This window comes from Ciconia boyciana, chromosome 3 (genome assembly GCF_034638445.1).
Source record: "Ciconia boyciana chromosome 3, ASM3463844v1, whole genome shotgun sequence".
Lineage (NCBI taxonomy): Eukaryota > Metazoa > Chordata > Aves > Ciconiiformes > Ciconiidae > Ciconia > Ciconia boyciana.
In genome coordinates, this window is record NC_132936.1 from 114,890,234 (window position 1) to 114,917,061 (window position 26,828).

At 55.9% G+C, this 26,828-nt stretch overlaps 2 protein-coding genes across 3 annotated transcripts; both read right to left on the reverse strand.

Annotated features, from left to right (window-relative positions):
• Positions 1 to 1,061: 1,061 nt before the first annotated feature.
• On the reverse strand, positions 1,062 to 18,512 carry PEX6 (peroxisomal biogenesis factor 6). 2 transcript variants are annotated; one of them, XM_072857162.1, is made up of 17 exons: positions 17,610 to 18,512; positions 17,350 to 17,510; positions 16,532 to 16,615; positions 15,048 to 15,150; positions 14,717 to 14,853; positions 14,521 to 14,632; positions 10,193 to 10,401; positions 9,405 to 9,597; positions 8,947 to 9,023; positions 8,705 to 8,837; positions 6,074 to 6,279; positions 5,921 to 5,982; positions 5,365 to 5,473; positions 4,031 to 4,147; positions 3,377 to 3,454; positions 2,056 to 2,195; positions 1,062 to 1,729 (listed from the first exon to the last, which is right to left on the reverse strand). In XM_072857162.1, the coding sequence occupies exons 1-17, from the start codon at positions 18,492 to 18,494 to the stop codon at positions 1,593 to 1,595; spliced, it is 2,943 nt and encodes a 980-aa protein (XP_072713263.1). In that variant the 5' UTR covers positions 18,495 to 18,512; the 3' UTR covers positions 1,062 to 1,592. The 2 variants fall into 2 exon arrangements, with proteins under 2 accessions (XP_072713263.1, XP_072713264.1); XM_072857163.1 differs by lacking the exon at positions 14,521 to 14,632 and having other exon boundaries at positions 10,193 to 10,387.
• A 4,329-nt stretch (positions 18,513 to 22,841) lies between these two features.
• Positions 22,842 to 26,279, reverse strand: VSX1 (visual system homeobox 1). The gene is made up of 5 exons (XM_072857171.1): positions 25,904 to 26,279; positions 25,414 to 25,492; positions 25,043 to 25,166; positions 23,960 to 24,140; positions 22,842 to 23,317 (listed from the first exon to the last, which is right to left on the reverse strand). Exons 1-5 carry the CDS (start codon positions 26,277 to 26,279, stop codon positions 23,052 to 23,054), a joined length of 1,026 nt encoding a protein of 341 aa, XP_072713272.1. The 3' UTR covers positions 22,842 to 23,051.
• Between the last annotated feature and the right edge of the window lie 549 nt (positions 26,280 to 26,828).

The window sequence follows — 26,828 nt, forward strand, 5'->3', positions numbered from 1 at the left end:
AACCAGATGCTGAGCGCTTTTCTTGACACCCCTCAGCCCCATCCAGGGGTGCCCACCCCCGGCAGGGGCTCCCAGGGTGGGGAGGCTCCACACACCCCACCAGCACTTTTGCTGTGGCTGTAGCTCCCTCCTTGCCCGCCCTGGGGAAGAGGTGGTGGCCAGATCCAGCAGCGTGTTACAGTCAGGGGACAGCTCTGCCTGAACATGCTTAGGTGCCAGAGCCAGAGCAACAGGGCTTGAGGCATGCATCAGCTGGGTCTTCATGCACAAAACACCTGCAGCTGCTGGAGAACTAGCCCAGTGGGGAGGAGCGTGGTGGGAAGCTGGTCCTCGACAGCCACGCTTGGCTCAGGGACACAACTGCCAGCAATCTCAGTGCAGGCAGCAGCAGGGCAAAGCCTGGCAGCAATGACTCCTTGGGCTGGGGCACACAGAGGTCCCTGGCTTAACATGGGACTGCCCATGAGCCACACCAGCAGCTGCACAGACCTGGCAGAGGCAGCTGCCAGCCAGCTGGCTGCCACACATGGCTCAAGTGGGGATTTATTTGGGTAGCAGGGCACACGCGATCATGGTGACAGCTGCCAGGAGGCTGCAGAGGGAGGCAATACAGGACTTCAGGGGGTGGTCTGGGCCAACTTGTGCTCGGCCCAGGTTAGCGCAAACAGGGCAGCTCTGGGCTGCTCCAGCCAAGGATTGAGTCCTCTCTCTCCCCATGACAAATTTTTCCTACTATCTGGTGGGAATTTCCTTTGCTGCCACTTGCTCCCATTGCCTCACCCAGTGGCTCCAGGAAGAACTGGGCTCCCTCTGCAGAGGGAGCTCAGCTGCCAGCTGAGCAAACCCCCTCCCTCAGCCTCTTCTCATCCACTGTGGGCTCCAGCCATTCTGGCAACCTTTGCTGGACGAGGGTGGCCCCAGCCCTGTTTGTGGGTGTTCTCCCCCCTCTACCTGCAGGACACTGGTTTCTCTGCAACACCCAGCCCACCTGGGGGCTCGCAGAGACCTTCCCAAGCCCATAGACACCATCAGCAAGTGAAGACCTGAGGCTGGGCAGTGAATACTTAGTGCCGAAAACCTGTGTTTATTCAGAGAGACCACGTCAAGGCCAGGCCAGCGCTAGCAGCAGTGCCCTGGGTCCTGCTGCCCTCTGGCCAGCACCCCTCACCGGAGGCTGATACCCCAACAAGCAACCACTTCCAGCCCCGCTCTTGCTGCCAAACCAGGTGCAGTTTGGGCCTTGCTTCCCCACCAGTGCTCTGTCACCCATGGAGACACTCCTGCATTGCCCACAACCATGAGACTCGGCTCCTCCCCATGGAGAAGTCACCCCAGTATGCTCCTGGCAGCCACAAAGTGCTCCCTGAGATGTGAGGGACTGTTACAGAACCCACCACCACCTTGACTGAGCAGAGGAGTGCTTCCACCAGGCTTTGGCTCAAGAAACTGCACAGCCACTTTTTCACCCAAGCTCAAAAGGGGGGGCCTAGGAGACATCACAGAAGAGCAGGTGGGTGCCTGTTTGTGCCTGTTCTCTCGCACCCCTTAACACACCATCCCTCTCACGCCTCCAGTCCCAGCTCTGCTGAGCATTAGCAGGCAGCAAACTTCTGCTGGATGAGTCTGTACCTGAGCAGCTCCTGCTCAGAGACTGACGGCTGCAGCTTCGCAGCAGCCTGCAGGAAGTCTTCCATGGTTAGGATCAAAGCAGAGCTCTCAGTATCCAGCCCTGCATGAGAGAGAGAACAGGAAAAGGCTGAAAGCCAAGCACAGAGGCAGCTGGCAAGATCCAACAGCCCCCTCTCCAGCCACCGGAGACTGGAAAGAAAATCTGCATCTCTCTCCTTCTCCCTGGGGCCAAGCATTGGAGGTGAAGATGATCACACCCACAGAAACTGCCTGCCTGCCAGTAACCCAGAGCCTAGCATTCCGATGTGGTCCCAAAGCCGTCGAGGCTCTTCTCACAAAGCCCAGCTACCGGTAGTGGTAACTCTCCTCTCTGCCCCTGTGCTGGGCCATCCCAACACCTGGGACAGGTAGGGGCTAGGCTCCTACCTTCCTCAATCCATTCCACCTTGCGTTTGACAGCACACATCATGGCGTCCGAGCACAGGGCATAGATATCTGCTCCTGTCAGCTGAGCTGGGCATTTTTCTAGGATGGTAGGGAGATTCACAGAAGGATCCAGTTTAAACCTGCCAAGAGAGAAAACTGCAGGTGTAAAAGCCACAGAAAAAAAGCCACAGGAGACACACGCAGACAGCATGACTGGGCAGGAGGAACTGGAGGCCCCATGTTTAGCCGCTTCTGGACTGTGCTCTGCATGCTCCAAAAAAAATCAAAGGGGTTTGTTTGTTTGTTTGTTTGAACACAGTCACTTCTTTTTGAAACATCCCCACAGCAGGGTCCTCTCTCCTGCTATGTAGGATCAAAGGCAACTTTGTGTTCTCACTCAGAGAAATTAAGTGCTCCACATGCCTGGGAACAGCCTACAGCCAGGGCTGGATAAGAACATGTTTAATTACAGACAGTACAAGCCACTTTAACACCAAACCATCTCATCAGAGCCACACTGCAGACACTGAGCCTCCTTCAGCACAAACAGCAGCATGGTGCTGGAGGGCGTGACTGCCAAGCCACATGGTGTGAAAAGATGCTCGCAGCCAGCCCACATTCTCTCCTCTCCTGCTAGCTTATCATCAAAGGCAGCAGCGATCACAGCTATCCATGACAAAGTCCCTGCAGAGGCAGATTCACAGCTGCTCACCCCGCTGTGGTGGGTGGTACCTCTGCACCTGAATTGCAGAGCTTGCTTTTCTCCCTCCAGACATGCTCTCAGGAGCTCAGAGCAGCTGGGGAAGCAGCCAAACCCAGCTCAGTGATCCCACACAACCAGTGTTCGGCAAGACACGCTGAGCACAGGCTGAACACCCCTCAGCATCACGGGAGGAGAAGCAGTGAGACAAACGGAGCTGCCTTCACCCTTGGACCTGGAAACAGCAGGGGATGTGCTAGGGGAACTCTTGCAGGAAGCAAATGGGAGCTTCCTGCCATGTTGGTGTGCTGCAGTCCCATCAAACTGCTAGGATCCAGCTGAGCCCCTTAAGAAGAGCATGTGGGCACAGTGACTGGAGAACTCTACCAACCCCTCCACTTGAACAGCCAGCTGAGTTGCTCCCATCTTGTAGGAAAACCAGCCCCAGTTCTGCTTCTGGAAGTTGCCCCATCCTCTTCCCCTACCCACTGGCTATGCCAGTGGTGCTCCCCAGGGCTCAGACATGAAGCCAGGCTGGAGCACGCTACGCATCAACCCCAGGAAGGCTGTGACACATTGAAGAGTGGTGGAAGGCTGCTGCGAGAGCACAGGGTCACTCACTTCCTTGTGACGGCGCTCAGCACCTGCAACTGTGACTCCCGGTCTTCGTTTATGCCCACATAGACCAGCTTGTCAAACCTGTCAGCAGAGAGAAGACAGTCAAGAACAGGCCAAGACAATCCTGCCACTGGTGCTCACCCCTGTGTACTGGAAACTGAAGGGTGGCCCTGGGGCAGCTCCTTTTGCTGCCAAGTTCGTGGATCATACAGAGCTTGAGGGGGAAGCAGTCAATGTGCTGGAGGGCAGGGCTGACAGGAACCACGTGAGGTCCCAACAACAGCAGATACAAAGTCCTGCCTCAGGATGGGCAAGCCGCAGGCATGAGGACAGGCTGGAGGGCAGCTCTGCAGAACAGGCCCTGGGGGACCAATTCCTACTGCCAGTCTGGTACCACAGCAGGTCCCCTACTGCCCTGCTCTGCTGCTGGGGTAACAACCAGAGTGGTGGGGGATAACAAGCGGTGGTATCTTGTGCTGCTGCTACAGCCATAGGCACTGGTCTCCTCTTGGCTTCCTGTCTCCTCCACAAGCCAGGGCCGGGGGCCTTTAGGAACAGTCTCTATGGAGGGAACGTGGTGGGGACACAGTCCAGCTCATCAGCCTGACGAGCTCTGGGGAACTACCCTGGAGTGAGGCAGGGTATGATGTGACATACCTGCCTGGCCGGAGCAGAGCTGGGTCCAAGAGGTCAGGCCTGTTCGTAGCCCCTATGACAAATACTTCTCTGGTGGAATGAAGGCCATCAAGCTCAGCCAAGAGCTGCGAGACAACTCTGCAGGGAGCAAGACAGGACGCTCACAACTAGGCCTTGGCAAGTCACCCGCTGTCACCCTCAGCCACCAAACGAAAATAGGAATAAGCAAGGCCACTGGCAGGTCTATGGCTTAGACTTCAGCTTGTATTTCTCTTCTCTGAAGAGCCCTGACACAGCCATCCAGACTTCTCTGAGTGCAGCCAATGAGCGCGTGGGCTTATTGCAAAGTGAGTGCAAACCCGTGGTACCAAGACAGTCCTTAAGGCCTGTGCTTGGCTCTGAACCCTTCCAGGATGGCCACATGTGCTTATACTTGCTATCAGGCGCCGGCAACACAGACCAAACATAGGCAGGCATGCATGGCTATGGCTCAGGTTCCCCACTCAGATGTGCGGGCTGATCCTAGCTCTCCCCGCTATGTGGTACTGCCCAGCAAGTTCAGCTGCAAGACTGCCCTGTCAGTCCATGCCGGGGACACTCCAGCAGGCCAGTGATGCTGCCAACCAGTCCTCAGGGTGGTGAACAGCTAACACTGCAGATCTAGTTCTGCGGCCACGGGGCTTAAGCTGGTCTGGCAGTACAGTACTTCAGTACTGCACAGACCTCCTGGAACAGGGAAATCTCCACTGGTTTCTGGGATCACCTGGGGCGACCAATGGGCACCATACCCAGCCCCTTCCAGAGCTGCTGGTTTGTGTGTGTGAAGATGGATGCTGGGGGCACATGGTGTCAGTGGAAAACTCTGCAGAACCCCTCGTGGATGGAGAGGAAGATTGGATGGGGACCATCAGCTCAGCAGAAGAGGCCTGGGGGAAATAACCCTGTTTCTGGCTATCTCCAAGGTGTACATACTTTGCTTCTACCAGAGGCAGCTGAAAGGTTTCCCACCGCAGGGAAACAGCAGCTAATAGGAGGAGAGCATGGCAGGGGTGTGAAGGATGACCTTGGAGAGGCCAAAGGGAGCAGCTGGCAGCCACAGAAGCAGCTGGAGGAGATTCTGTCTTAATCAAATGTTTGCACAACAAGCTTGGGCAATCGGGAATCTATGGCAATGCAAACAGCAGTACTAATGTCCAGAGAGAGGAGACAGGCCATGCAGAGGACCTGACAGGAGCAGGGAGGGAAAAAGTAGAGAAAGAGAGTTGGGATGGACTCTGCCTCTCAGGGCAATCCTGTGCATCCCCCCAGCTGAGGCAGGTATGCTGCTCTCCCAAGGATGCATGGTGCTCACTCACCTGTCCATGACACCCCCTGAATCTCCACTCCGCCCACGACTGGGGGCCAGGGAATCCAGTTCATCAAAGAAGATAATGCAGGGAGCAGCTGCCCTGGCTCTGGCAAACACTGGGAGGAGAGAGTACAAAAGGTGAGAAAGACCTGGAGGAGCAGTCAACAGCAACAGGACCTGCTACATCACCAGCAGGGAAGAGCTGTGGATGGAAACCTGCTGCCCATTGCCTCACCACCACCAACTGCTCCTGCCTGAGGGGCTCAGTGGGGGTGGGGACAGGCAGCACCCAGCACGATGGGCCCTGAGGCTCAGCTGTGTCTCTGAGGGGCTGCTGTCCCATCAGGAACACCAGGGACGAGAGCAACAGGAGCAGAGAGAGCAGGAGGGGGAGCTGCTGCGAGGCAGGGAACAGACTGGGTGTAGGACACAGCTGGGTTCGTGCCCCTGCTGGCAGCTGTGGGTGGGAGTTGGGAAGAGGGATTTAAGCACTAGCTCCTTGCCTCCAGCACCACAGAAAAGCCCCATCTTCCCACATGCAGGAGCAGGATGCATCTGCTCACCATTACGCACGTTCTCCTCACTCTGCCCAACGTACATGTTGATGAGCTCTGGCCCTTTCACACTGTGGGGCAGGAGAAAAGGGAGCCAGATAGAGCATGCCCATCCACTGCCAGAAGAAAGTCAGCCCATTGTGTGACCCCCCCACTCTTCACCTAAGGAATGTCATGGCGCATGTGGTTGCCACGGCTTTTGCCAGCAAGGTCTTCCCTGTCCCTGGAGGCCCATACAGCAGCAGACCAGAGCGGCACAGACCCAGTGACAGCAGCTCCGGGTGCTCCAGGGGCAACTGGATAGTGTCCAGGATCTCCTTCTTCACCTCCTGAAGCCCACCAACATCATGCCAGGACACGGAGGGGATCTGCCAAGAGAGGGACAGTCCCTGTCAGCATTTCTTCCTGAGCCCCAAGCAGGCCTGGGCAGCTCTTGATCCAGTGAGGTACCTAGTCATCAGCCCCTTGTGCCATCAGCTGTGTCTGGCTATGCAGCAAGTCAGGCCCACACTGCACCACCCAGACATCCCTGCTGTAGGATCCCCCAGCATCCACATTTCAGCTCTCCTGAGCTTTGCAATGGGGAAAACAAACTGCATGTGTCCCCAAGCAAGCTGTGCTCAGTGTGCCGCCTTGTCTCCAATTCTCTGTTGCACCTCATATCACCTGTCAGCAAAAATACCCCAGGGAAAGTATCTGCCAGGGTTGCCTGCAGCTTTGTGGGGAGAGAGAGAGCCCTGCTGCAGACAGCCCTTGGGACAGACGAGGGAAGGTAAAAAGGGGGGGGGGAAGAAACCCGGACCTAGTAATTATGAGCTACTTGTGTTCAGGGCACCTTGTCCCCCAGGGTGGTGAGACTGTGCAAGGGCTTCACACCAGAGCGACAAAACCTGGGCTACTAGGACCTCTGTCATGTGAAGGAGGATGTGAGAGACAGACGTCCTGGAGGACACTGTACAGAAAATTATCTGCTTTTGAAAGAGGGGATGCAAGAACAAAGTCCATGGATGCTTACAAGAAATAGATACAGATGGGGTCAACTGCAAATACGCAAGGGATCATTGTGAAGAGAGGAAAGACAGCAAACTTGAGAGGGGTGAGCCATGCCATTTTTCTTATTTTATGCTGAGCAAAACAATCTCAGAGGATGCTGCTGCTCTGCTCACAGCTTTGGAAATAGCAGGGATGCCACAGTTTGCATGACAGATCCTCCTGAGTCAGAGCAGCTCTCCTGGGAATGCACAGAGAAAGTAAAGCCCCAAAACACTTCCCCTCAGCTGCTGGCTGGGTGGGGAACAGGTGCCAGCACAAACAGGGAGTTTAAAAATAGGCTAGAGCAAAATTCTTTCTCTCTCAGCCAGTTTAGCTCTCCTTCCTTCGCTACTTGAGATGATGTTATCTCATGCTATTTCTCCAGCTGTCCAGCAAGTCCACCAGGAAAATCAGGTCAGACAAGATAATGATTTCCAGAAAAAAAAAAAAAAAAATCTTTTAAAGCAAAAGGTCACAGGCCCTCCTTCTTCAGTGCCGATGAATGGAAGAGTTGCCCTCTCCCCTACGCTCTTGCTTATACTGCCTCACTAGAAAAAGCTCTACAGACATCAGCACAGGAGCTGGAAAACTGCAGCAAGGTCATTTTCAGGGGGGAACATCCTAAGTCTAAGACATGTTGCAGACACTGCTAGCAACTGGAGGTTTGAAATTGGTTCTCTCTAGGAGGCTCAAGCTGTAACTGCAAACAAATGTGTGACTAACCAGAAAATGCAAGCAGGGAACTGAAAGTTTTGTATGTTGAGAGTATCCAGGTCTGCTAATGGGCTTTCTGAACCACAGCCAACTACTAAGAAATTGATAAAGGATTGTAAAATAAAAACAAAATTAGCTCCCATTCACACAGCTCACTGCCGAGCATGCTCTATGGTTATTATTTGTCTTACAGCAAACTTGGCAAACACGCCTCAAAGCAGAGCTCATTTCAGTCTCTAGCAAATTTATGAATTAATTAAGTCCCGGAGTAGCTCCTGGATGATGACACCAGCAAGGTGTCATCCTGCTACAGCAGGACTGCAAGTGGACAGTTGGAGAAGGCTGCTCCAAGGCCAGCGTTTCCTGCCCTGTGCTGAGCTGTCATTCGCACTCAAGGGCGTGGAGAAAAGGCTCCAATCACTTATTTTGGTCCTAATACCATGTTACCCAGCAAAATCAGTCTCCCCAAATGCTGGTTCCCTGGCTGCCCAGCTGCCAGAGGCAGATCATGCCCCTTCTGAGAAGCTGACTCTGCTGGTTTTCTCTGACACTCCATGTCCCTTTCCCTGAAGAACCCCCAAGCTCTTCAAACTACCTGGCTGTCAGGAAAGCCCATGCCAGCTCTAGCAGTGTCCAAGGCCAGGGATCAAGTATAAGGCTTCTCACACGTGTGGGGAAACTCCCTTACCAGCTTGTGCCCCAGCCTCTCTGTTACCATATGCCAGGTGGCTGGAGAGCCAGGCTGTGGTTGCCTTTGCCTCTCAAAAGGCTGAGCTACACAGCTGGCACCCCTATAGTACTAGCCAACTGAGCCATCTCCAGTTAGAGCAGCAGGGGCTTCCCTGACCAAATTAAAAGCCAAGAGGGTGAAAAGCACTAGTGGGGGAAAGCCCACAGTGGGACTGTTTCCCGCTGGGGGAATACGTGAAAGGACACAGCCAGAAGTGATGTGGTAGAGCACAGCCCCATCTGGCGAGGTCTGCAAGAGGTATCTTGAGCCATACAGCTGTAGAGAATGAACCCACCGGCTCTGCCCCAGCATCCTACCTTCGGGGCTCCCACTGCCTTTGAATGGGCATCGTGCAGCTGGTCCAGCGCAACACTAAAATCTTCCTCAAGCACTGGGAACCCAGCAGTGCAAAAATCTCTCTCCACTTCCTCAGTCAGTCCGCCTGGAAAACTGGTGAGGAAAGAGAAGGGAAGGACTCAGGCTCTACCCCACTCCTGGCTTTATCAGGCTGGCTGCAGCCCCTGCCCTCCCCCACCTCTTGCCCTGTTGCCTGTGCTACCTCAAGGCCTGGATGCGGGTACAAGCAGCCCGGCTGCTGTGGGACAACAAGGCACAGAAATCTCCCAGCACAAAACCCTGTGAATGCAGAAACAAACAGCATCAGTTCAGTCCCTGACCAAGCTCCAGCTAGGCCATAAAAGGTGTATGGGGAAAAATTCCTCGCAGAGCTGTTCTTTGAGCTTCTGTGCCCTGGTTAAAGGCTCTAGCTTCTTTTTCTTCCTATTGGCTCTGTCTTCTAGCAGAGCTGAGCATCAGCCAACACCTTTGCAAGAGGTGTGCAGCCCTTAGGCCCTAGAAATCTGCAGTTAAAGCTGATGTCTGAGGAGCAGGGTTAACCTGCTCAGTAGAGGTTGACCAGACTGTGGGAATTGCCCCCCTCCTCCATGGCCAGGTAGGGGAGATTGGCCCAGTACTCCTGGCCTGCCCATCTCCACATGCTGCTGTGGTTTCACTCACTGCAGTCCTGCGGGCCAGCTTGGATAGGCTCACTTCTTTTCCCAGAGGCAGACTGGCAGTCAGCATGCTCAGCATCAACCTCCTCTGCTCTTCTGAAGGGGCTTCGATTTTCACCTCGTGAAGGAAAGCAGTCTGCACATCTGTAGGAACATCCTGGGGCTTGCAGGTTGTGCCAATCACCAGGACAGGGTGGCTGTTGAGAAAAGGGGGACAGTGCACGGTCTCAGCTCTATGGAAGCTTCCCTCTTACATTGCCATCACCCACGCCAAGTCACTCTCCAATGGCTAGCTTTTCCTCTGAGAAATGGGCACATACTGGCCAAGGTGTCTTGCAGCCACTCTCCTCCAGCTTGCCCGTGAACTGCTTTGTGAGTTCTGTCTTCTAAGTTAAGGCCCTTCAAGTGACATCTTATTTCTTCACTTGATGTCTCCCTCCCTGCACCCTGGTACTTGTCATCAGCCTCAAGATTCTCCTGGGGTCCAGCTCCCTTCCGGGGTCCCTACGACCTTTGGCATGCCTCACAGCAAACACGCCAGGTTTGCTCATCTGAACAACTCAGAAACCAGCTTCAGACAACAAAGCTTCTTGATTCCCTCTGCGACTAAGCTGGAAGAACAAGGGCCCTCTGAAATAGACAAAGCAAGACTGGGAGACACTCCACTGGATTAAAAATAAAACAGGGCACATTAGCAATTGGTCACCTTGATGTAACCATGACTGCTGCCCTAGGAATGGCAGAAGCAAACAATCACATCAGATGCCCACAGCAAACGTGCAGGGTCCATACCTCAGTGCTGGGTCTCTGTCCAGGAGCAGCTGTCTCAGAGTAGCAATGACCCTGGTGTCCTCTCCTAGCCTGTCCCGGTCTCTGCCAAGCACCTCGATGTCTTTCAGCAGGAGCACGCACGGATGATACTGCTGGGCCTGGGCGAAGGCCATCTGTATTTTCTCCTCTGTGGCTCCACTGGTGTCACTGCACAAACTAACGCAATCAACCTGTGAGACAGACCACACAACACAGAGTCTGCAGTGGTTGCGACACGGACAGCTGGGGGACCCAGGACAACGTTCACTTCCACAAAACTTTCCATAGGCAATTCACAGCTGAAAGGATGCTTCCCAGAGACATAAAATAGACACATTCAGGACTCTCTGGCATGGAAAAAGGCTGTTTCTTGCTTCTCTGCAGGAGGTAAGGGGGGCAGGAGGGTCTTGTCTGAAAGAGGTGAGGCCAAGGGTCTGGAGAAGTGAATACAGCGGATGTCACGGCTCAGCAACCTAAGCTGGAAGGGATGAGAAAACCGTGGAAGAGGCCAAGACAGGGAGAACAAGGTGTCTCGGAAGAACAGTGCAAAGAGCAGAGTGGGAAGCTCAGGAAACTGTTCAACCCAGTGCCACACACGCTCAAAGTGCAAGAGGAAGGTAGAAGGTAAGGGGGGGGAAGTCAGAGGTGGCTAGAGGCCCAGACAAATGTTTACAAAGCAAACATTTGAAGTTATCCAAAAGGGAGAGGTGACTGGCGAGCCTTGAACAGCAGCTTGAACGCTGCTGGAAACAGGCAATGCTGCCTCCTGGTGCTGTGAGGTCGCTCAGGGAGAGCTAAACCATCTCCGGGATTCCCTCAGAAAGGGTAGCTTGGGGCAGGGAAAACACCACAGCCTCAAGAGCTGACATAAAGGGTAACGATGGGTACACGGAGCAGAGGAACTTCTGTGCTCCGTGTACTATAGAAAAAAAAACAGGAGTTAGGGTTGTGGCAGGCATAGACAAATGGCAGCAGTATCAGTATGCAAGTACAGAAGGGCAGAGAGAAAGGACAAAAAACTGCTGATCATCAAGCAGTGGAGATTACAGCGTGGAAGAATTACTGTGTCCTGGTAGGAGAGCAGACAGAACAGTCAGAGGAAGGGAGGAGAAGGTAGAATGGTAATGTAAGCATTGCAGTAAGTGAGAAAAGGAGAGAGTGTAAAAGCTGGGATAGGAGAATACAATGGACAGAAAATACCTCTGGCTTCAATAGTAAGAGTGTTAGTCTGTAAAAGCAGCACACAAGGACAAATCCAGAGCTATAGCCTTGCACCTCACACTAGAACCTGAGACCACCTGCCAGGCCATGGCAGTGCCACAGTGCTCCCAAACACATCCTATACATGGATAGGTACTGTGAAGTCTCTGCAATCTTGTACTGGATCCCAAGAGCTATGGCACACCTGCAGAAGATTAAGAGCTCAGCACCACTAAGGATCGTGTCCAGAAGATGAGCTGCACAGCAGCTGGCCAAGGCTGTATCCACCTCCCCCCTGACTCACTGTTATGGCTTTACTTGGATAGAAAAGAACAGTTAAAGAGAGTAATGTCAACCCCAACTTCTAAATAGAAGAAGAAAACCCAAACATCCAAAATGCTTAGCTTGTTTTCTATGATTTTACTCTAAAAATATCCACAAAAAAGGAGCAAGCCTATGTTTTCCTTCCACAAAAAGGAACCCTCCAGCTCTTTTCTTTCCATCTTTCTTCTTCTTCCAAGTCCTTTCAGAGTTTCAGAAACTCTCCTAGAAAAGTCACCATGTGACTTCCAATCCCCTCACTTTTGCAAACCTAACTCTACAGATTCAAGGAGATTAAAGCATTTGTGGGATACACCCAGACTGTCAAGAGTGAACAAAAGAGGCATGCAGAAGGAAAACAGTATTTTTATCAAGTCAGTGGAGACTGACTTGGTGCCCAGAACCTCCAGTGCTGGACAGAGACAGGGGCTAGACCTCATTTTGGCCATGAAGCTTACCCAGTACAGCCACAGCTGTAAGAACACATGAATGGCTGTACTGGTTCAGACCAAGAGTCCATTTAGCCCACTATTTTGTCTCCAAGCACAAACACAAGTGGCTGCTTAAAAAAGACTAAGATCAGAGTAAGTACATATAACCCTCTCCCCTCAGTACTCTTGCAGGCACCTACCATTCCCACACAAAGGGATTTTCCCAGTCAGATGTGGTTTCGTAACAGTAGGTTTCTCTCTTATGTACACAAAGAACCATCTCCTTTAGCTTGCCCATTCCCACTAGCTTCACCTGACAGCCCCAGGCCTTATGCTGGCACAGAGAAAAGTGAACACTTTCCATTCTCTGCTGATCACTCAAGATCTTGTAAACCTCTATCAAACTCTCCCTAAGTTCTCTATTTTTCAAGCTGAAGAGCATGTTCAGCTGTTCACCACACAGAAACTGGTCTAGACCCCTGATCTTCCCTAGCGTCCTCCTCTGAATTTTTCCAGTTTAGCTTCCCATTGCAAAAGCGTAAAGACCAGAACCGCGCACGATATTCAAGCTGTGGCAAGACACAGATCTGCACAGCAGCAGCACCTACTCTCAAGTTTGTTTCCTAAAACATGATCTGGTTTTTGACATACATGGAGAACAGAGCCCAGGTTTTCATGGAGTCATTGACATAAAACCAAATTCTTGACACTGAATGGCGACAGTCAGCTTGAAATCTATCATTTTCCATGTAAAACTAACTACAGTGAATTTTACCTGTCATTTCACTGCTCAGTCACTTGGTCTCATTAAAGCTCTCCTCTAGTCCAAGGACAGTCTGTCTCCCTTTTCTCTAACCTTTAGTAACTTATCAACAAACCATCACATCACAGTTCACCCCCTTTCCCAGGTCATTTCTGAGCTCCCAGCGCAGATGCCTGCAGAGATCTGCTGCTGATTGTGAAGACTCACCAACTACTCCCATCCCGTTCCCAACGTTTAACCGGCACTTTATCCATGCCAGGACCTTCACTCACATCCTACCACAACTCAGTTTCCCAAAGAGCCTTTTCAAAACCCAGGTAGACTTTGTTGGTCAAGTTCCCTTCACCACATGCTTGGTAACACCTTCAAGTAACTTTCTAAAGGTTTACAGGACAGGACTTCCCGTTGCAAAAACTACATGGATTCTTCACGAGTAGTGAAGTCATCCCAGAGTGTGCTAACTCTATCCTTCACTCTAACTTGCTACAGGTTTGTGCCCTTTGAAGGATGCCTCTTGTTTCCAGCAACTGCCCTTTCCCTGCTGTTCATCTGTTATGTCTTCCATTACTTTTCTCAAGCCCATCCCAATACGATCCATGCAGTGGCCTCACATTGTGGCACAGTATCCCTCATTCACCTCCACAGCAGATGTAACACTTCCTTATCTTGGCCAATTCTTTCTTTCTAAAGAAACCTCATCTTGATGTTGTTCCCCTTTCAGAAGCCAAGCACTGCTATGGAAGATTTGGGGGCTTTTTGCTCTTGGGGGGGGGGGCTGGGGGGGGGATGATGGTGAATGCGAACACAGTTACAGGGCAGCTCTTCCACAGGCCATGAGATTTTGAACCAGATCTGGCACACATGCTGTTATCAAACCAAGGGCTGCATTTCTTTTCTAGGCTTCCCACCCAGCTAGAGAAGATCTCAGCATCATCTCTGCCTCACTTTCCAACATGCCTTTTGTCCAACTTATGCAGGGACAACTAAAAAACACCCAATGCCTCTGCAATTCCTGCCCTCATCACCTCTCCAATTCCTCTCAGTATATTTTAGTTACTGCCACCCTCTGGGGTATAGTATCAACTCAATGTCCTATCAAATGACAGGAAGTCAGCCTGTTGAAATACATCTGTGTGTTGCAATATCTGTAAAGTACATCAGACTGACACCAATAATAGCAAGAGTCAGTAAAGAAAGGTACAAATGCATCCCCTGGGCCAAGAGATCTCTAAATTACTGACTCTGGAGCACTGGAGGGTACACGCCAGAGGAAACATCTCTTCATGCTTATGCTCTCTTCCTGAGCATCTGTTACTGGCCAGTCTCAGACATGGGCCAGGGGGCTAGACAGACCTCTAGGCTGATCCAAATGGCTGCTCTGAGGTTCTGCCCACCAGCAGTCATAATCCGTGCCAGAGTGAGCTACTAAGCTCAGCATACTCGGACTCCTTTTGTCTGCACGTGCGCATGGGAGCAGCTTCTGGGTAGGCTCGTGTCACGGTTGCAGCCAGGGATGTTGGTATGGCTTAAAGAACATTTCTGTAATTCTTTGTATGTTGTAAATTCACCGATCAACTGACCACAGGAGGAATTACCTTGAAGAGGTGGAGGTTGAGGCAGCTACACACAGCTCTGACAGCCATCAGTTTCCCACTGCCGCTTGGCCCTGAGAGGAGAACGCTGCCGGCCCTACTCAGTGCGCTTGCCCTGTAACACAGAGGCAGTTCTCCCAGTGACAGGGGAGCAGGGTCCCAGCTCTCCTGGGGTTTGCTAGAAGGAATTCTAACTCACCAACTGTTCAGGTGAGGCCGAAGAGCATCACAGAGCTGCTTCACAACATCAGAAAGTCCAGCAGGAGATAAACTGCTCCAGAACTCGTGGCTGTTATAGGCTGGGGCAGATGGGACAGCGCTGTTTGTTGAACCCACCTGTGAGGAAGGGAAAATATCACTCTGTGGAACACGACCTGAGAAAAGACAGGTACCAAGTGACAAAGTCTGTCCTGAAATGCCATTTTTTAATGGCAGGAGACACAAGGCTCCACAGGCACCTTCATCATCCATAGTGCAACCTCAGCCTCAGATCTCCTGTACACACTCCCTGCTCTCCACTGACATCTTACCAGATAGAGAGAGGTGTTCTGGGTGTCCACCAGGTAACCCTCAGACTGCTCGCCTTCCACAATGCCTAAAATCTTCCTCACTTTGAAGTAAAGCTCTGGCCATCTAAGGGAAAAAACAAGCAGTCTAACTTGTTAAGTCAAGATCTTGAAGGCAGGAACAAAACAGTTGTCAACAAGAAAACAGCTGAAAGGCACAGGTAAACAGAGATATTCTTGCCCTCTCCCAGGATCCACATGGATCCTTTACAGACCCCACTGTGCTGTCTGGCCAGACAGACCAACAAGACTGTCAACAGTTACAGCTTCTGCTGGTGGCTTCAGTATACAAGTATGGCTGTACTAAACTTATTTCATCTAAGAGCTCAAGACATTCTCTCTTCTGCTATTGCTTCCTTCACTACAACTCTGCAGAGATTCACCTGCAGTGTATAAAACCTTACAGCGCAGAGTCCTCTAGGCTGCAGACTAGGACTCACCCAAATACCGTGAGAGCCTTACAAGCATCCTGCCCTGGACAGCTCGCAGGAAAAACACTTCTTCCTACACTGATATCCCACTGGACAGATTAAGGGATCTGCAGATGTTTCCTCCGGGATTTTCTCCACCCTCTGAATAATTGTAGCACTTACACACCAACACAGCTCCAAGCTCTTTAGATCCCATGAACTCTGCTGTCTTCTCTGGCTTGCCACAGGGCTAATATGTAAGTCCACAAATGGAAGACTTGTTGCTCCTATGGTCCTGCCTCCCTCCAAGAAACAGCCTAGAAAATACTCATTGTAGTGGTGCTATAAAACTATTAAATTTTAAAATACATAGTGGAGCTGAGCAGTGTTACAACATGTCGCTGGTACATCCTGTGTGAACGATTCAAGGCGATTCTTCACATCGCACACCTCGGTTACCCGTGGCAGTTCCCTCAGTGACACAGCTGAAGCATTTATATTAACACCAGCCAAATCCTGCTGCAAGCACCCCTACTTAGATACAAAGGTGACTTTCTCTCATTTAGCGCAGAACTATTTCAAAGCCATATGAGCAAAACCAAGGAAGGCAGAATTGGTGGCCAAACAGAAAGCTATTCTAACATGACCTGTAAGGGCTTATATTCACACTTTGTTGTTTGTCACACATTGACAAGCCCAACTTCCACTTTGCTTTCTTTACGTGGCATTGGCTGTCCTCAGGCCACCCCTTCCTCCTCTTCATTCTTTTTCCCCCATCAGTTTCTCTCTCTCTTTTTCCTTTCTTCCCTCCATGACTATTTGAGGGAGCTAAGGGAGGCCTCCCTCTTAGCTGCAGCCCTCCATAATCCAACAAAAACATTTCCCTCTTCCCCCTAAAATAAAAGACAGGTAAACTCTAAACTCCAGGGACAGATCAGAATGGAATAAACTGTCTTTGTTTCACGAGAGCCAATAGTGGAAAAGTATCTTTTCTCTTGCAGTACCCCTATAAGAGAGCCACGGTTTGTTGCCACCTACCTTAGGAATTTGTCTGCATTTACTTCTAAAAACTCGGCATATCCAAATGTTGGAACACACAGGATGTCTCCCTCCTGGACAAGCCTACAAAAAACCCAGGGAGTTTCATCAGTGAAAGAGTAAATCCTGGTCGTGCGTCCTCCCCGCCCCATACCACATGCGTTTTTACAGAAAAGAATGTAGCTCTTCATACCAACTCACTCCTTTCCTGTAAATAAAACTATAAACAGCCACTTAAAGATTTAGCATGCACTGGATGCGAGTAGGCGCATCCAGACTACTACGGGGAACCTTCTGGGAATGGTATAGAAACTGAATGCTATTAAAGAGTGTCTCTTCCAGACAAAATAGCCTCCTTAGGCCTGGAACAGCTGAGTGTAATTCTAACAGAAAGCCTCGACAGCCAAATGAAAGAGGCTTGGGGGCAGCTGTCCTAAGAGAAGATGGCAACACATGCAGTTTCCCGATTACTCAACTTCATTCAAAGTTGAAATCTGGGGTTATGAACATGCCCCAGAATGGATGTTTGGGGGCAGCACTTGGGAGCCCTCAGCATTGGATGGTAGATTACAAGGAAGGAGACTTGAAGATGACTTCTGAAGGACAGGACAAGAGATGCTGCGTGCAAGTGAAGCACGCTTATGAGGAGCGGATGGTACAAGTGGATATGCTACAACTACTCAGCATCTACATTAAAGGCGTTGATTATGAACATCACGAGCATATATCAGATCTGGGTGCTGCAAATACAGAGCGAGGGTCCATCTCACGAATACACCCCACGAAAAGAAACGTGTCTCCCCTCCCACACAGCTCACCGGGGCGTTTCGAAGTGCTTGTAGAGGATGCGGTCGTAGCCTCCCCGGGCGCTGTAGGCCGGCGAGCAGACGATCTCTAGGTGCAGCTCCTTGGCGAAGGGGGGCACGGAGAGCACGGACCGGCTGCCTTTCCCATCCGCTGCGCCGGATCTTTCGTACCTCTGCAGAGGTGAGAAGGGGCACGGTGAGGCCCCGCCGCGGCCGCCACCCCCGGCCCCAGAGGCCTCCGCGTCCCCCCGGGGTGCCCGGCCCCGGCTCACCCGCAGGCGGAGGTGCGCGGCGTCGGCGGGGTCGCAGCCCAGGTTGAAGGCCAGGGCGGGGGCCAGCAGAGCGGCACCGTCGGCCGGGCCGCGGCGGGCGGCCCGCGGGTACTCCCAGGGCGGCGGCCGGGCCAGCAGCGCCGCCAGGTGCTCGCGGGCCGCCCCCTCGGCGCCCACCCGCACCCACTCCCCCTGGAAGAGCCCCAGCGCCAGCAGTCCGCGCCGGCTCACCCACACCTCCGCCCCGCCGCCGCCCGCCCCGCCGGCGGGGGCCGCCCGCAGCCGCGGCGCCGTCGCCGCCCCCGCCCCGGGCCCGGCGGCGAAGCGGGAGACGAGGGGCGGCGCGGCGGGGCGCCGGCAGGGGGCGCCGCCGGCCGCGGGCTCGCGCGGCGGCGGGGGCGGCGGGGGGGCGAGGGCGGTGCGCGTGCCGTTGCCCAGCAACCCCTGGAGCGCCGGCCGCGCCTCCAGCACCAGCGGGCCCGGCCCCGGGCCCGGCCCCGGCAGCGCCTCGCCCCGCCGCACCAGCACCGCGCCGGCCGCCGGCCGCCCCGCCCGCCCCGCCGCCCCCAGAAGCACCCAGGCCAGCGCCGGCGGGCGGCGCACCGGCCACACGGCCACCCGCCGGCCGGCCGCCAGCCCCAGCCGCCGCAGCAGGGCCCCGCGCAGCCACAGCTCCGCGCCCCGCCGCCCGCCCGCCTCCAGCGCCACGGCGCTCAGCAGCACGGCCTGCGCCCCGCCGCGCCCCGCCGGCCGCACCGCCAGCACCAGCCCGCCGCCCCGTCCGCGCAGCGCCGCGCACAGCGGCGGCGGCGCCAGCAGCAGCGCGGTGGCCGGCGCCAGCTCCGCCGGCGGGGCGTCCAGCGGCCGCAGCACCGCCACCGCCATAGAGCCGCGCGGCTACGGAGGGCGGGGCGCGCAGGCGCAGGGCGGCCCGCTGGGCCGCCTCACGCTCCGCCAAGGCCATAGAGCGGCGGTGCAGAGCGGCCCCGTGGGGCCAGAGACCACAGAGCGGGCGCCGAGCCGCTGCTTTCCCTCAGCAGCGCCCCGCCTCGGCCCCGCTTCGAGCGGCGCTGGCGGCAGCGGCGCCTCCGGGCCGCTCCCGCCCCCGCTGCAGCGGCAGCGCGAGCAGCGGCACCTCGCCTGGCGGCTGAGGCGACCTCACCTCAGGGCCGGGCCTCGCCTCCGCGAGGCCTCGCTCCCCGGCCCAGCCGCCGCTGAGGGCTGGTGGCCTGGGCGCAGAGCGGCGCGGTGGCACCGGCCCCGTCCTTCTCAGGCTTTAGCGGGACCTCAACTAGAGGCAGTGGAAGGTGGGAGAGGTGGGGAATGGGGCCAAAAAAGCGGGTGAGGCCTTTAATGCCCTGCCCGAGCCTCGCGCCAGCAGAACGTGGAATAAGAGGGAAATGGCACGCGCCCAGAGCAGAACAGGTTGCCCTTGCCAGTGGCAACCTGGTGAGATTTTGCAGGCTGAATACGTGCACTTGGTTCGTAAGAATGTGAATGCATTGGTGTTAGTGCTGAACTAACCGTGGAAGGGAGCAGTCTGGAGGAAGTCAGAGCCTCTGATCGGTGCCTATGCCCTCTGCCGGAACCCGGCTTGCTGTGGGGAAGAGGCTGCTCATTGTACCGAGTGGCTGTTGCTGACCCAAGAAGCGAGTAATGAAAAACAACCCCCCATAGGATTCCTTAATCCTGCATCCAGACACCCCTGCATGTCGCCCCACAGGTAGACAGGGGTCTGTCGGGCTGAGGGGAAGGAGTTGGGCTTCTGGTTACCTCTAGGACTCCAGCCAGCCTTCCCTGTTCCTGGGCTGCTCGCTGTGTCCCATCGCCCAGCTCCTCACGAGGGAGCGCTTACAAAAGGTTCATACTCGCTTACTAACCTCCCAGTCTGAAAATCCAGCTAGCAGCTTGGGACGATTGGCTGAGACAAAATGCCAGTTGGAAATTAGTATTACTAAGCTGTACAGAAATGGCACCATGAAGATGCTTCTGCAAATGCAGCCCTGCGGCCTTCTCTGTTCTGGCCTGCTCTGGGCCCATCACCAGGACACCCCCACCGCCTCCTTGCAACCCCCAGATGTGCATGCCCGACAGTCAGCCTCCAATCCCGTAAAAGCCGGGAGATGCCAAAATAATATCATTTTATTCCCTTTTCCTTTTCCTCATCCCTTCTTCCATGATTGGTTTAGCAGATCACTTAAGTCCCCAAGTGGAAAGGGCCATGGGGGCTAGCACCGTGGAAAGATCTGGATGTGCCAGGGTGGGTGGCAGCCCAGATTAACTGAAGTGAGGCTGCGGCAGCACTGGCTGCTGAACAGTGGCTTTGATGTTACCAACTCCTCTTGCGCGAGCCACATCAAAGGGATCTCCCGCCTGAGCAAACCCAGCCTTTGTGGCTGAGGGACACCCAGGGCCCCTCACAGCGGGAAGCTCATGCCAGCCAGGCCCTGGTGCGGTCACCAAGATGGCTGATGGGTCTTGCATGGCAACCGCACTGCAGCAGTGGAGATGTGCACAAGCAGCAGCCATTGCCATAAGTCAGGGTTTCTTCTGTCATGCTGTCATGACCGGCCCTGGCCTGAACTGGCACTAGCAGGAGCTGTGGCTGGGTTTGGCTACCACTAATCTTAGGATGGATCAAGTCTGAAGCAACAAGAAGAATGTGCTGCCCTACTCCTACTGCCGCTACAACTACAGCGACATATGGAGGACAGCGAGCCCTTCCCTGCCAGGCTTAGCGCAGGCAGCTAAGAGGCAAGTGACTCTCTGCTCCAAGGATTGCCCCACCAGACCCTGCCACCAGCTCCTGGTGGCAACCAGGAGCTGAGCCTTGGGCAGTCGCTGTCGTCCACCAGCACCTCCCTTCACTTGCCCTCCCCTGGGCTCTCACCCCGTGAGGGGAGCAGCAAGGGCACGTCTGAGCCCCAGCGTACCTGGCTGCACCCTGTAGTTACTTCCCAGCATACTAAAAGTGCCTTGGGCCAGCAGCCCTCCCCTTGACTCCCCCTTCACAGCATGAGGTGAGAGCTGGGAGCCCACCAGCCCCTACCAGGAGAGTTGTCCACACCCTGCACGCGGCCGGGGCTGCGGTGTTTCCCCTTGTAGCGGTTGTGGCGGTGACGTGCTTGCTCTCGCAGCGCTGCACCCAGCACAAGGCGAAGAGCCAGGCCATCTGTACACGGGCAGGGCAAAAAAAAATTATTGCAGGCATCCAGTGCCAGCATGGCACGGCCCAAATAAAAGGTTTGCAGATGCTGCTCAGGCAGGATTAGGCCTCCAATGTGCTAAGTCTCGGCTCTCGGCAAGCCTAATTGCTGCTGCAGTAAGCCCTGGCTGGTCCTTCCCTGAACCGTGCTCCCCACGGCCCCCCCGTCAAACATTTTTTTTGCTGCAAAGCTTGTATTTGTCATGCATATGTTCCCCCCCTGCCCAGCGGGGCCTGGCCAAGCAGAGGAGGGGAAAGGCAGGAAATCTGCAGATGCCACTTTTATTGCTCTGCTCTTCCCAGCCAGCATCCCACCGCTCTCCCCCCGCCCAGCACAGCCTGTGGCTGCCTGTGTGCAAGGAGTCAGCCCCAGCAGCAGAGGCAGGGACAGGTGACAGCATCATTACATGGCCACACACCCCCTGAGCTGTATTAGGAAAGTTTCCAAATTGGAATTATTCAGATTTTAATAAAACCTTTTGATAATTTTCCGTTATGTTTTGGCCAGCAGATGAAACTGGAGGTGTTCCAGGAGAGCTGTCGTGGCATGTGCGTGGGCCAGTTCAGCCCAGCCATGAGATGAGGACCCGTCGCAGCCAGGAGATGGGCAGTTGGATGGCCACGGTGCCCTTGTGCCTTGCTGGGGGTGCTTGATGTTGGGACCACGTGGCTGCTCTGTGTGCCTCCCCGGGAGGCAGAGGTGCCCCCAGCAGTACCTCCCACCGTGCGTTCACCTAGTCCAGGTGAGCAGCTGCTCCTTGTATTTAAGCACAAGAGACGTGGGGACACAGGGCCCAAGTCTGCACCCTCCAAAGCAGCAGGATCAGCAGGAGGAGAGCACTGCAGAGACTCGAGAGGCAGAGTGCCTTTCCTGCCGTCAGGACAGGAGACATTTCAGTGAAGAACCTCACACTTGAGCTGTACCAAGAAGAATTTTCAACAACCCTTGGGAGAATGGAGCAACTTCCTCCCCGTGACCTCCCTCAGGAACAGGCCGAGTGCTCCATTTCGGACCATCTCCTAACCCATCAGCCGTGGTTTGGCTCTTTGACTGGCATAAATCACTCACCTCTGGCACGTGGAGGCCACTGGACGAGACCTCAGTTCTGGTGAGATGCATGAGGGCTTTGCTTTTCCCCCTTGGAATAACTACACTGCCTCAGCAGAGCTTTCCAGCCCAGTTTAGGCAGGAGTCTGCGGAGGATCTGCTCAAAGCTAGCAATTACCACAGGATGTGCCAAAGGAAGGTACAAATTGCAATGCAGAGCATGAAAACCAAAGATACACCACAATTTTATTTATGGATGTGTAATAAATAAATGGTGGACAAAACAGGAAGAACCACATTCAAAAATCCAGATCACTAAAGTGCTTTTAGACATAAATATAGGACGACCAAGAAACAGCTCTGACATTAACACTTTTTACAGACAATTACAAAATATCTTCTTATGTCAATTCACAAAATTGTTTAATTGCTCTGGGGTACTATGGCTTGGTTTTCAAAAAGGTCTGTTCTATTATGCATAGTATGGCAGATAACATTCAAGAGTGTACAAAATCATTGCATAAACAAAAATGTCTTTACCCCCTTCTCCCAAATTTGAGTTAAGGAAGCTACACAGTGTAAATCCAGTGGTAAGGCTGCATTGGCAGGCCAGATCCTCAGGAGGTATAAACCAGCGCGTCTGTCAGGTTACACCAGCTTGAGGATGAACCCTACCGTGTTTAAAAACCCTGCTGTTCCTCGAGGTGGAAGAATTGTGTGTTCAAAGCGGAGGGACTTGCCACGCGGGCACTGTGCAGGGGTGGAAGTGCTCAGAGAAGGCGTCTGTAAACTCCTGCACCGTCTTTGCACCTGCGCGTTTGAGAAGGGAGCGACTCCCGTGGCATTGCTGCTCTTTGTGCTCCTGGCTGGCCAGGGAAGTGTTCACAGCCCAGAGGGGAAGAGTTGCTCTTCCCCAGCAACGGTCCACACTGACCACAGCGCGGTCTCGTTTTTGCACTGCTCTAGGCCCCGCTGGGACACCTCTCCCACCCTCCACCCTGGCTCTGCTGAGAAGTGTACAGCTTGAAAGTGAGGGGACAAGGGGATGTGTGTGCCTAGTTTTAAAATGCCCTGAATTCAGATAAAAGTTCAATTATTTGAGAAAAAAATATATATATCAATAAATTAATAAATATTATTATCTCGCCAGGAAGCGGTGAGGTCTGACCTCCTCCGGGGCAGCTCAAGCTCAGTGGTCCCTGTCCTTCTGCTCCGTGGGGGGGTCCCCGTTGATGCACTGCCTCAGTACACCCCTCTTCTCATGCTTGGCTGTCCTGGAGAGGTCGATGGCTGTGTCCTCTGAATCTTTTGCAGGGCCAAGCTTGTCAGAGCCCCTCTGGGAACTGGCCTGCTTCCCTTTGAGTTCCTCCTCCTCCTGCTCTGCTCGCCAGCCATCTGCCAGCTTCTCTTGGCTCTCCGCCTTCCTGCTCACCTCCATGGACTTTTTGTGCATGCCTTGCAGAGGGGAGAGAGCAAAGCCAAGGGCGCCGGTTGCTTATTTCTCTCCAGGACCACTCAGCATCACCTCCTGCCCTCCTGCTGCTTCCTTCAGCTCTTGCTTGCATCCCAAGGAAAACTCGCACTAGCTACCAGCCTTTCCCAACTCAGAGCCCTGCCACCTGCTCTCTGCAGCCCAAGAGGATGGCTTGCAGCAGAACTGGTCCATACCTCCCCTGCAGCAGGGAAGACTTACAGGGAGAGGGGTGCTGTGACGGCCCATCCCAGCCAGGATTTCGAGTGCCACCTCAGTGTAGGACCGTGTATGAGCAGAGGGTAGCTCTGAGGTAGCATTGGCATTATCTTCAGTTTGAGGGAGAGGGTGATGACTTCCTAGATGCCCTGCTGGCTGCTAGCACTTGAAAGCTATACCTAACCACATGCAAGCACCTGTCTGACACGGCAGTAAAAGGCAGTAAAAAGAACAGCTCTTTGCAAGGAGGGAGTGGAAAAGCCAGGGCGCTTGGCAGCCTGCGTGCAGCTCATGGCCGAGGCCCCGTTCTTTTCTGGGGAAAGGCGAGGACGGCCATACGAAAGAGGAAGGGCCGTTCACTCCGCAGCTGCCCCCTGACCCCCTGCCAGCCCCAAGCTCCCACTTACCCAGCAGCCATGGGGCGCAGGATCCCACCAGCCCACTCTTGGCAGAGTTGATGATGGACTCAGGCAGAGGGATGGAGTGCCTCACCATGGCCCCGTAGAGGCCGTACTCGGCCATCACGCTGCTCCGGCCCCAACACTTCTCCCGCTTCCGCCACTTGGCTCTTCGGTTCTGAAACCAAACCTTCAGGGGTAACAGCCAGGAGAGCACGGAGGGGTGGGATTGGGGAGGAGACAGCCCCCGCGGCCAGGCATCCAGGGCCCATTGGGCACGGGGGAGCGTGCGTCCAGGGCAAAGGGGCAGCCGCAGGGGTGCGTGGAGGGGTTTGGGTGTGCGAGCGCAGGGTGCGGATGCGCAGGCGGCAGCGGGAGAGCAGCCAAGGTGGTGCATGGGGAGGGGGTTGAGGGAGGGCACACACGTGGGTGTCAGTGAGAGGGGGAGGAAGGGGGGGAGAGGGAGTACACGTTACACGAGGCTGATCGTGACACAGGAGAGTGATCCCAGCCAAAGTCACCCTATACTCCGCCTGCCCGCAGGGCCCCTCTGCTGCCTCCGCACGGAGCACCAACCTCTCCAGAAAAAGGGGTCCATAATGCAGTGATCGATGATGACAGAGGGTGCTCAGGTCCCTCTCCCCCCGCATTCCTGCGTTCAAAGGCTGAAGTGGTGTAGATACAACCTGGCTGCTGCCCAGACTACCACCCCATTCTTAAGCCAACGAGCTGCTCCACAGTGGGGCAGGATCAGGCCGTAAAATACCACGTGTCCCTCAAAGGGACAAGCTAGTGAGCAAGCTAGTGGGACACAGCTTGTCCCAGCAGCTCCTGAATTGCTCTCAGCTCCTGCCTGAATTGGGTGTCCAGAGGACAGAGCCAAGCTGCCGGCAGTGAGCAGCTTCAGGGCCAGCTCAGTACCCCGGTTCTGCATTTCCATTTACAGCCTGTTCAGTGCTGGGGGGGGCGGAAGCTGAGCCGCCCCCCCAAGCGCCCTGCAGCATTTCAGTGCCACCACGTTCCCACCATCTGCACTCACTGGCCACAGCGCAGAAGAGGCACCAGCAGCCCGCAGACTCCACCGGGACCTACCTGTATCCTGTCCTCCGGCAGCTCCGTCTTCACGGCCAGCATCTCCCGGGCATAGACGTCGGGGTAGTGAGCTTCGTTGAAAGCCTTCTCCAGCTCCTCCAGCTGGTGAGCTGTGAACACCGTCCTGCCCAGAGGAGAGAGCAATCCTGTGACCCAGTCCGGAACCTCACGGCAAGCAGCGGGGCTGGCAGCCCCCTCCTCGCTGACGTTTTCCTCCTGAAAATCCTCCCCCAACCCCAGCTGCAGCCCTTCTCTTTCTTTGCTCCCTTGGGGACATCCACCGCCCCGGCCTGGGGACCAGAGGGACAGCGGGAGGCTGGTGGCAGCAGCGAGGAGGTGAGAATGGGGACGGACCCGCTCTCGGGCTCTACCTGTGTCGGCGTTTCTTCCTCTTGATCTGGGAGGTGGACATCTTCAGGTCGGTGGCGTCCCCGGACAGGCTGTCCTCATCTGGCAGCAGCATGCGGGAGGGGAAGAGTCACGTTCCCGTTGGGAGCAGGGGGACCGAACCCAGCTCCCGAAGCACGGCTCCAGCTGCCCGCGGGCAGCGGACCCGGGACAGGGGTCCCCTCCCACAGCAACCGGCGGCATCAGGGCCGCGGCCGAGGCCGGAGCACCGCACCGGTGCCGCTATCCCGGGGCAGGGGATGGGCGCCCACCCTCGCCGGGGGGGCGGAGGGGGCGGCAGCTCGGCGGAACGGGGAGCGCGGAGCCGGTCCCGGGCCGGCGGGAGGGTGCTGGCCGCCGCCGCCGCCTGTGCCTGGAGCCGCAGGTGCGAGGCAGCCCCGGCAGCGGCTCCGGCCGGGGCTGCCCGTGCGCGGGTGAGCGGCCCCCCCCGCCCGCGCCCCCGGCCCCGCTCACCGGAGATGTTCTCCTTGTGGCGGCGGGCGGCGGGCGGCGGCCCGGGGGGCGGGCGGGGGCCGCGGGCGGGCAGCAGCGGCAGCGGGGCGGGCAGCAGGCATGGGGCGCCCGTCCCCCCCAGGCCGCACAGCAGCCCCAGCCCCAGCCCCAGCGCCCCGCCGCCCTCGTAGCCACCGCCGGCGGCGGCGGCGGCGGGGGGCGGCCCGGCGGGCGGCTGCAGCTCGGCCTCCAGCCCCAGCAGGTCGGTGATGGCGAAGCCCTTGGCCCGCAGCCCCGGACCGCCCGGCCGCGCCGCCGCCCCGGGTGCCACCGGTACGGGCACCGCCACCGGCCCCGCCGCCGCGCGTCCCCCCGACGGCTCCGCCCGGCCCGGCATCGCCGCCGCCGCCTGGCCCGGCCCGGAGCGGGCACCGCCGCCCGCCGCCCTTTTTATCGTCCCGCCGCCGGCCCCGGCTCCAATCACACCCCGGGCCGGCGGGGGGGCGCTCCCAATCCCCGGATTAACGGCCCCCGGCCCCCCCCGCCGCACCGGCCCCGCGCCCCTCCTCCGGCCCCCCCCGGCCACCGCCCCGGCCCCCCGCCGCCCCCTCCGCCGTTCCTCCCTCCGCTCCCCTCGGCCCCCGCCCCTCGGACCTCCCCATCCCCTCGCCGGGTCCCCTGCGGTTCCCGCGGGTCCCCTTCCCGGGTTGCCTTCGGTCCCCATCAGTCCCTCCCCAGGACGCCCTCAGCCCCCTCCGCCCCCGGTCCCGGCCACCCAGCTCCCCCATAAACCCCCTCACATCCTCGTGGGTTCCCCCCCCCGCGCTATATCCCCATGTCCCCTCTTCCAGGGCCCCGCAGTGCCCTCCCCAGGTCCCCTCCCCAGAAACCCCCTCCCACCCCGCGGCCCTTCAGCCCCACATCCCAGACGGGGCATCCCACCCGG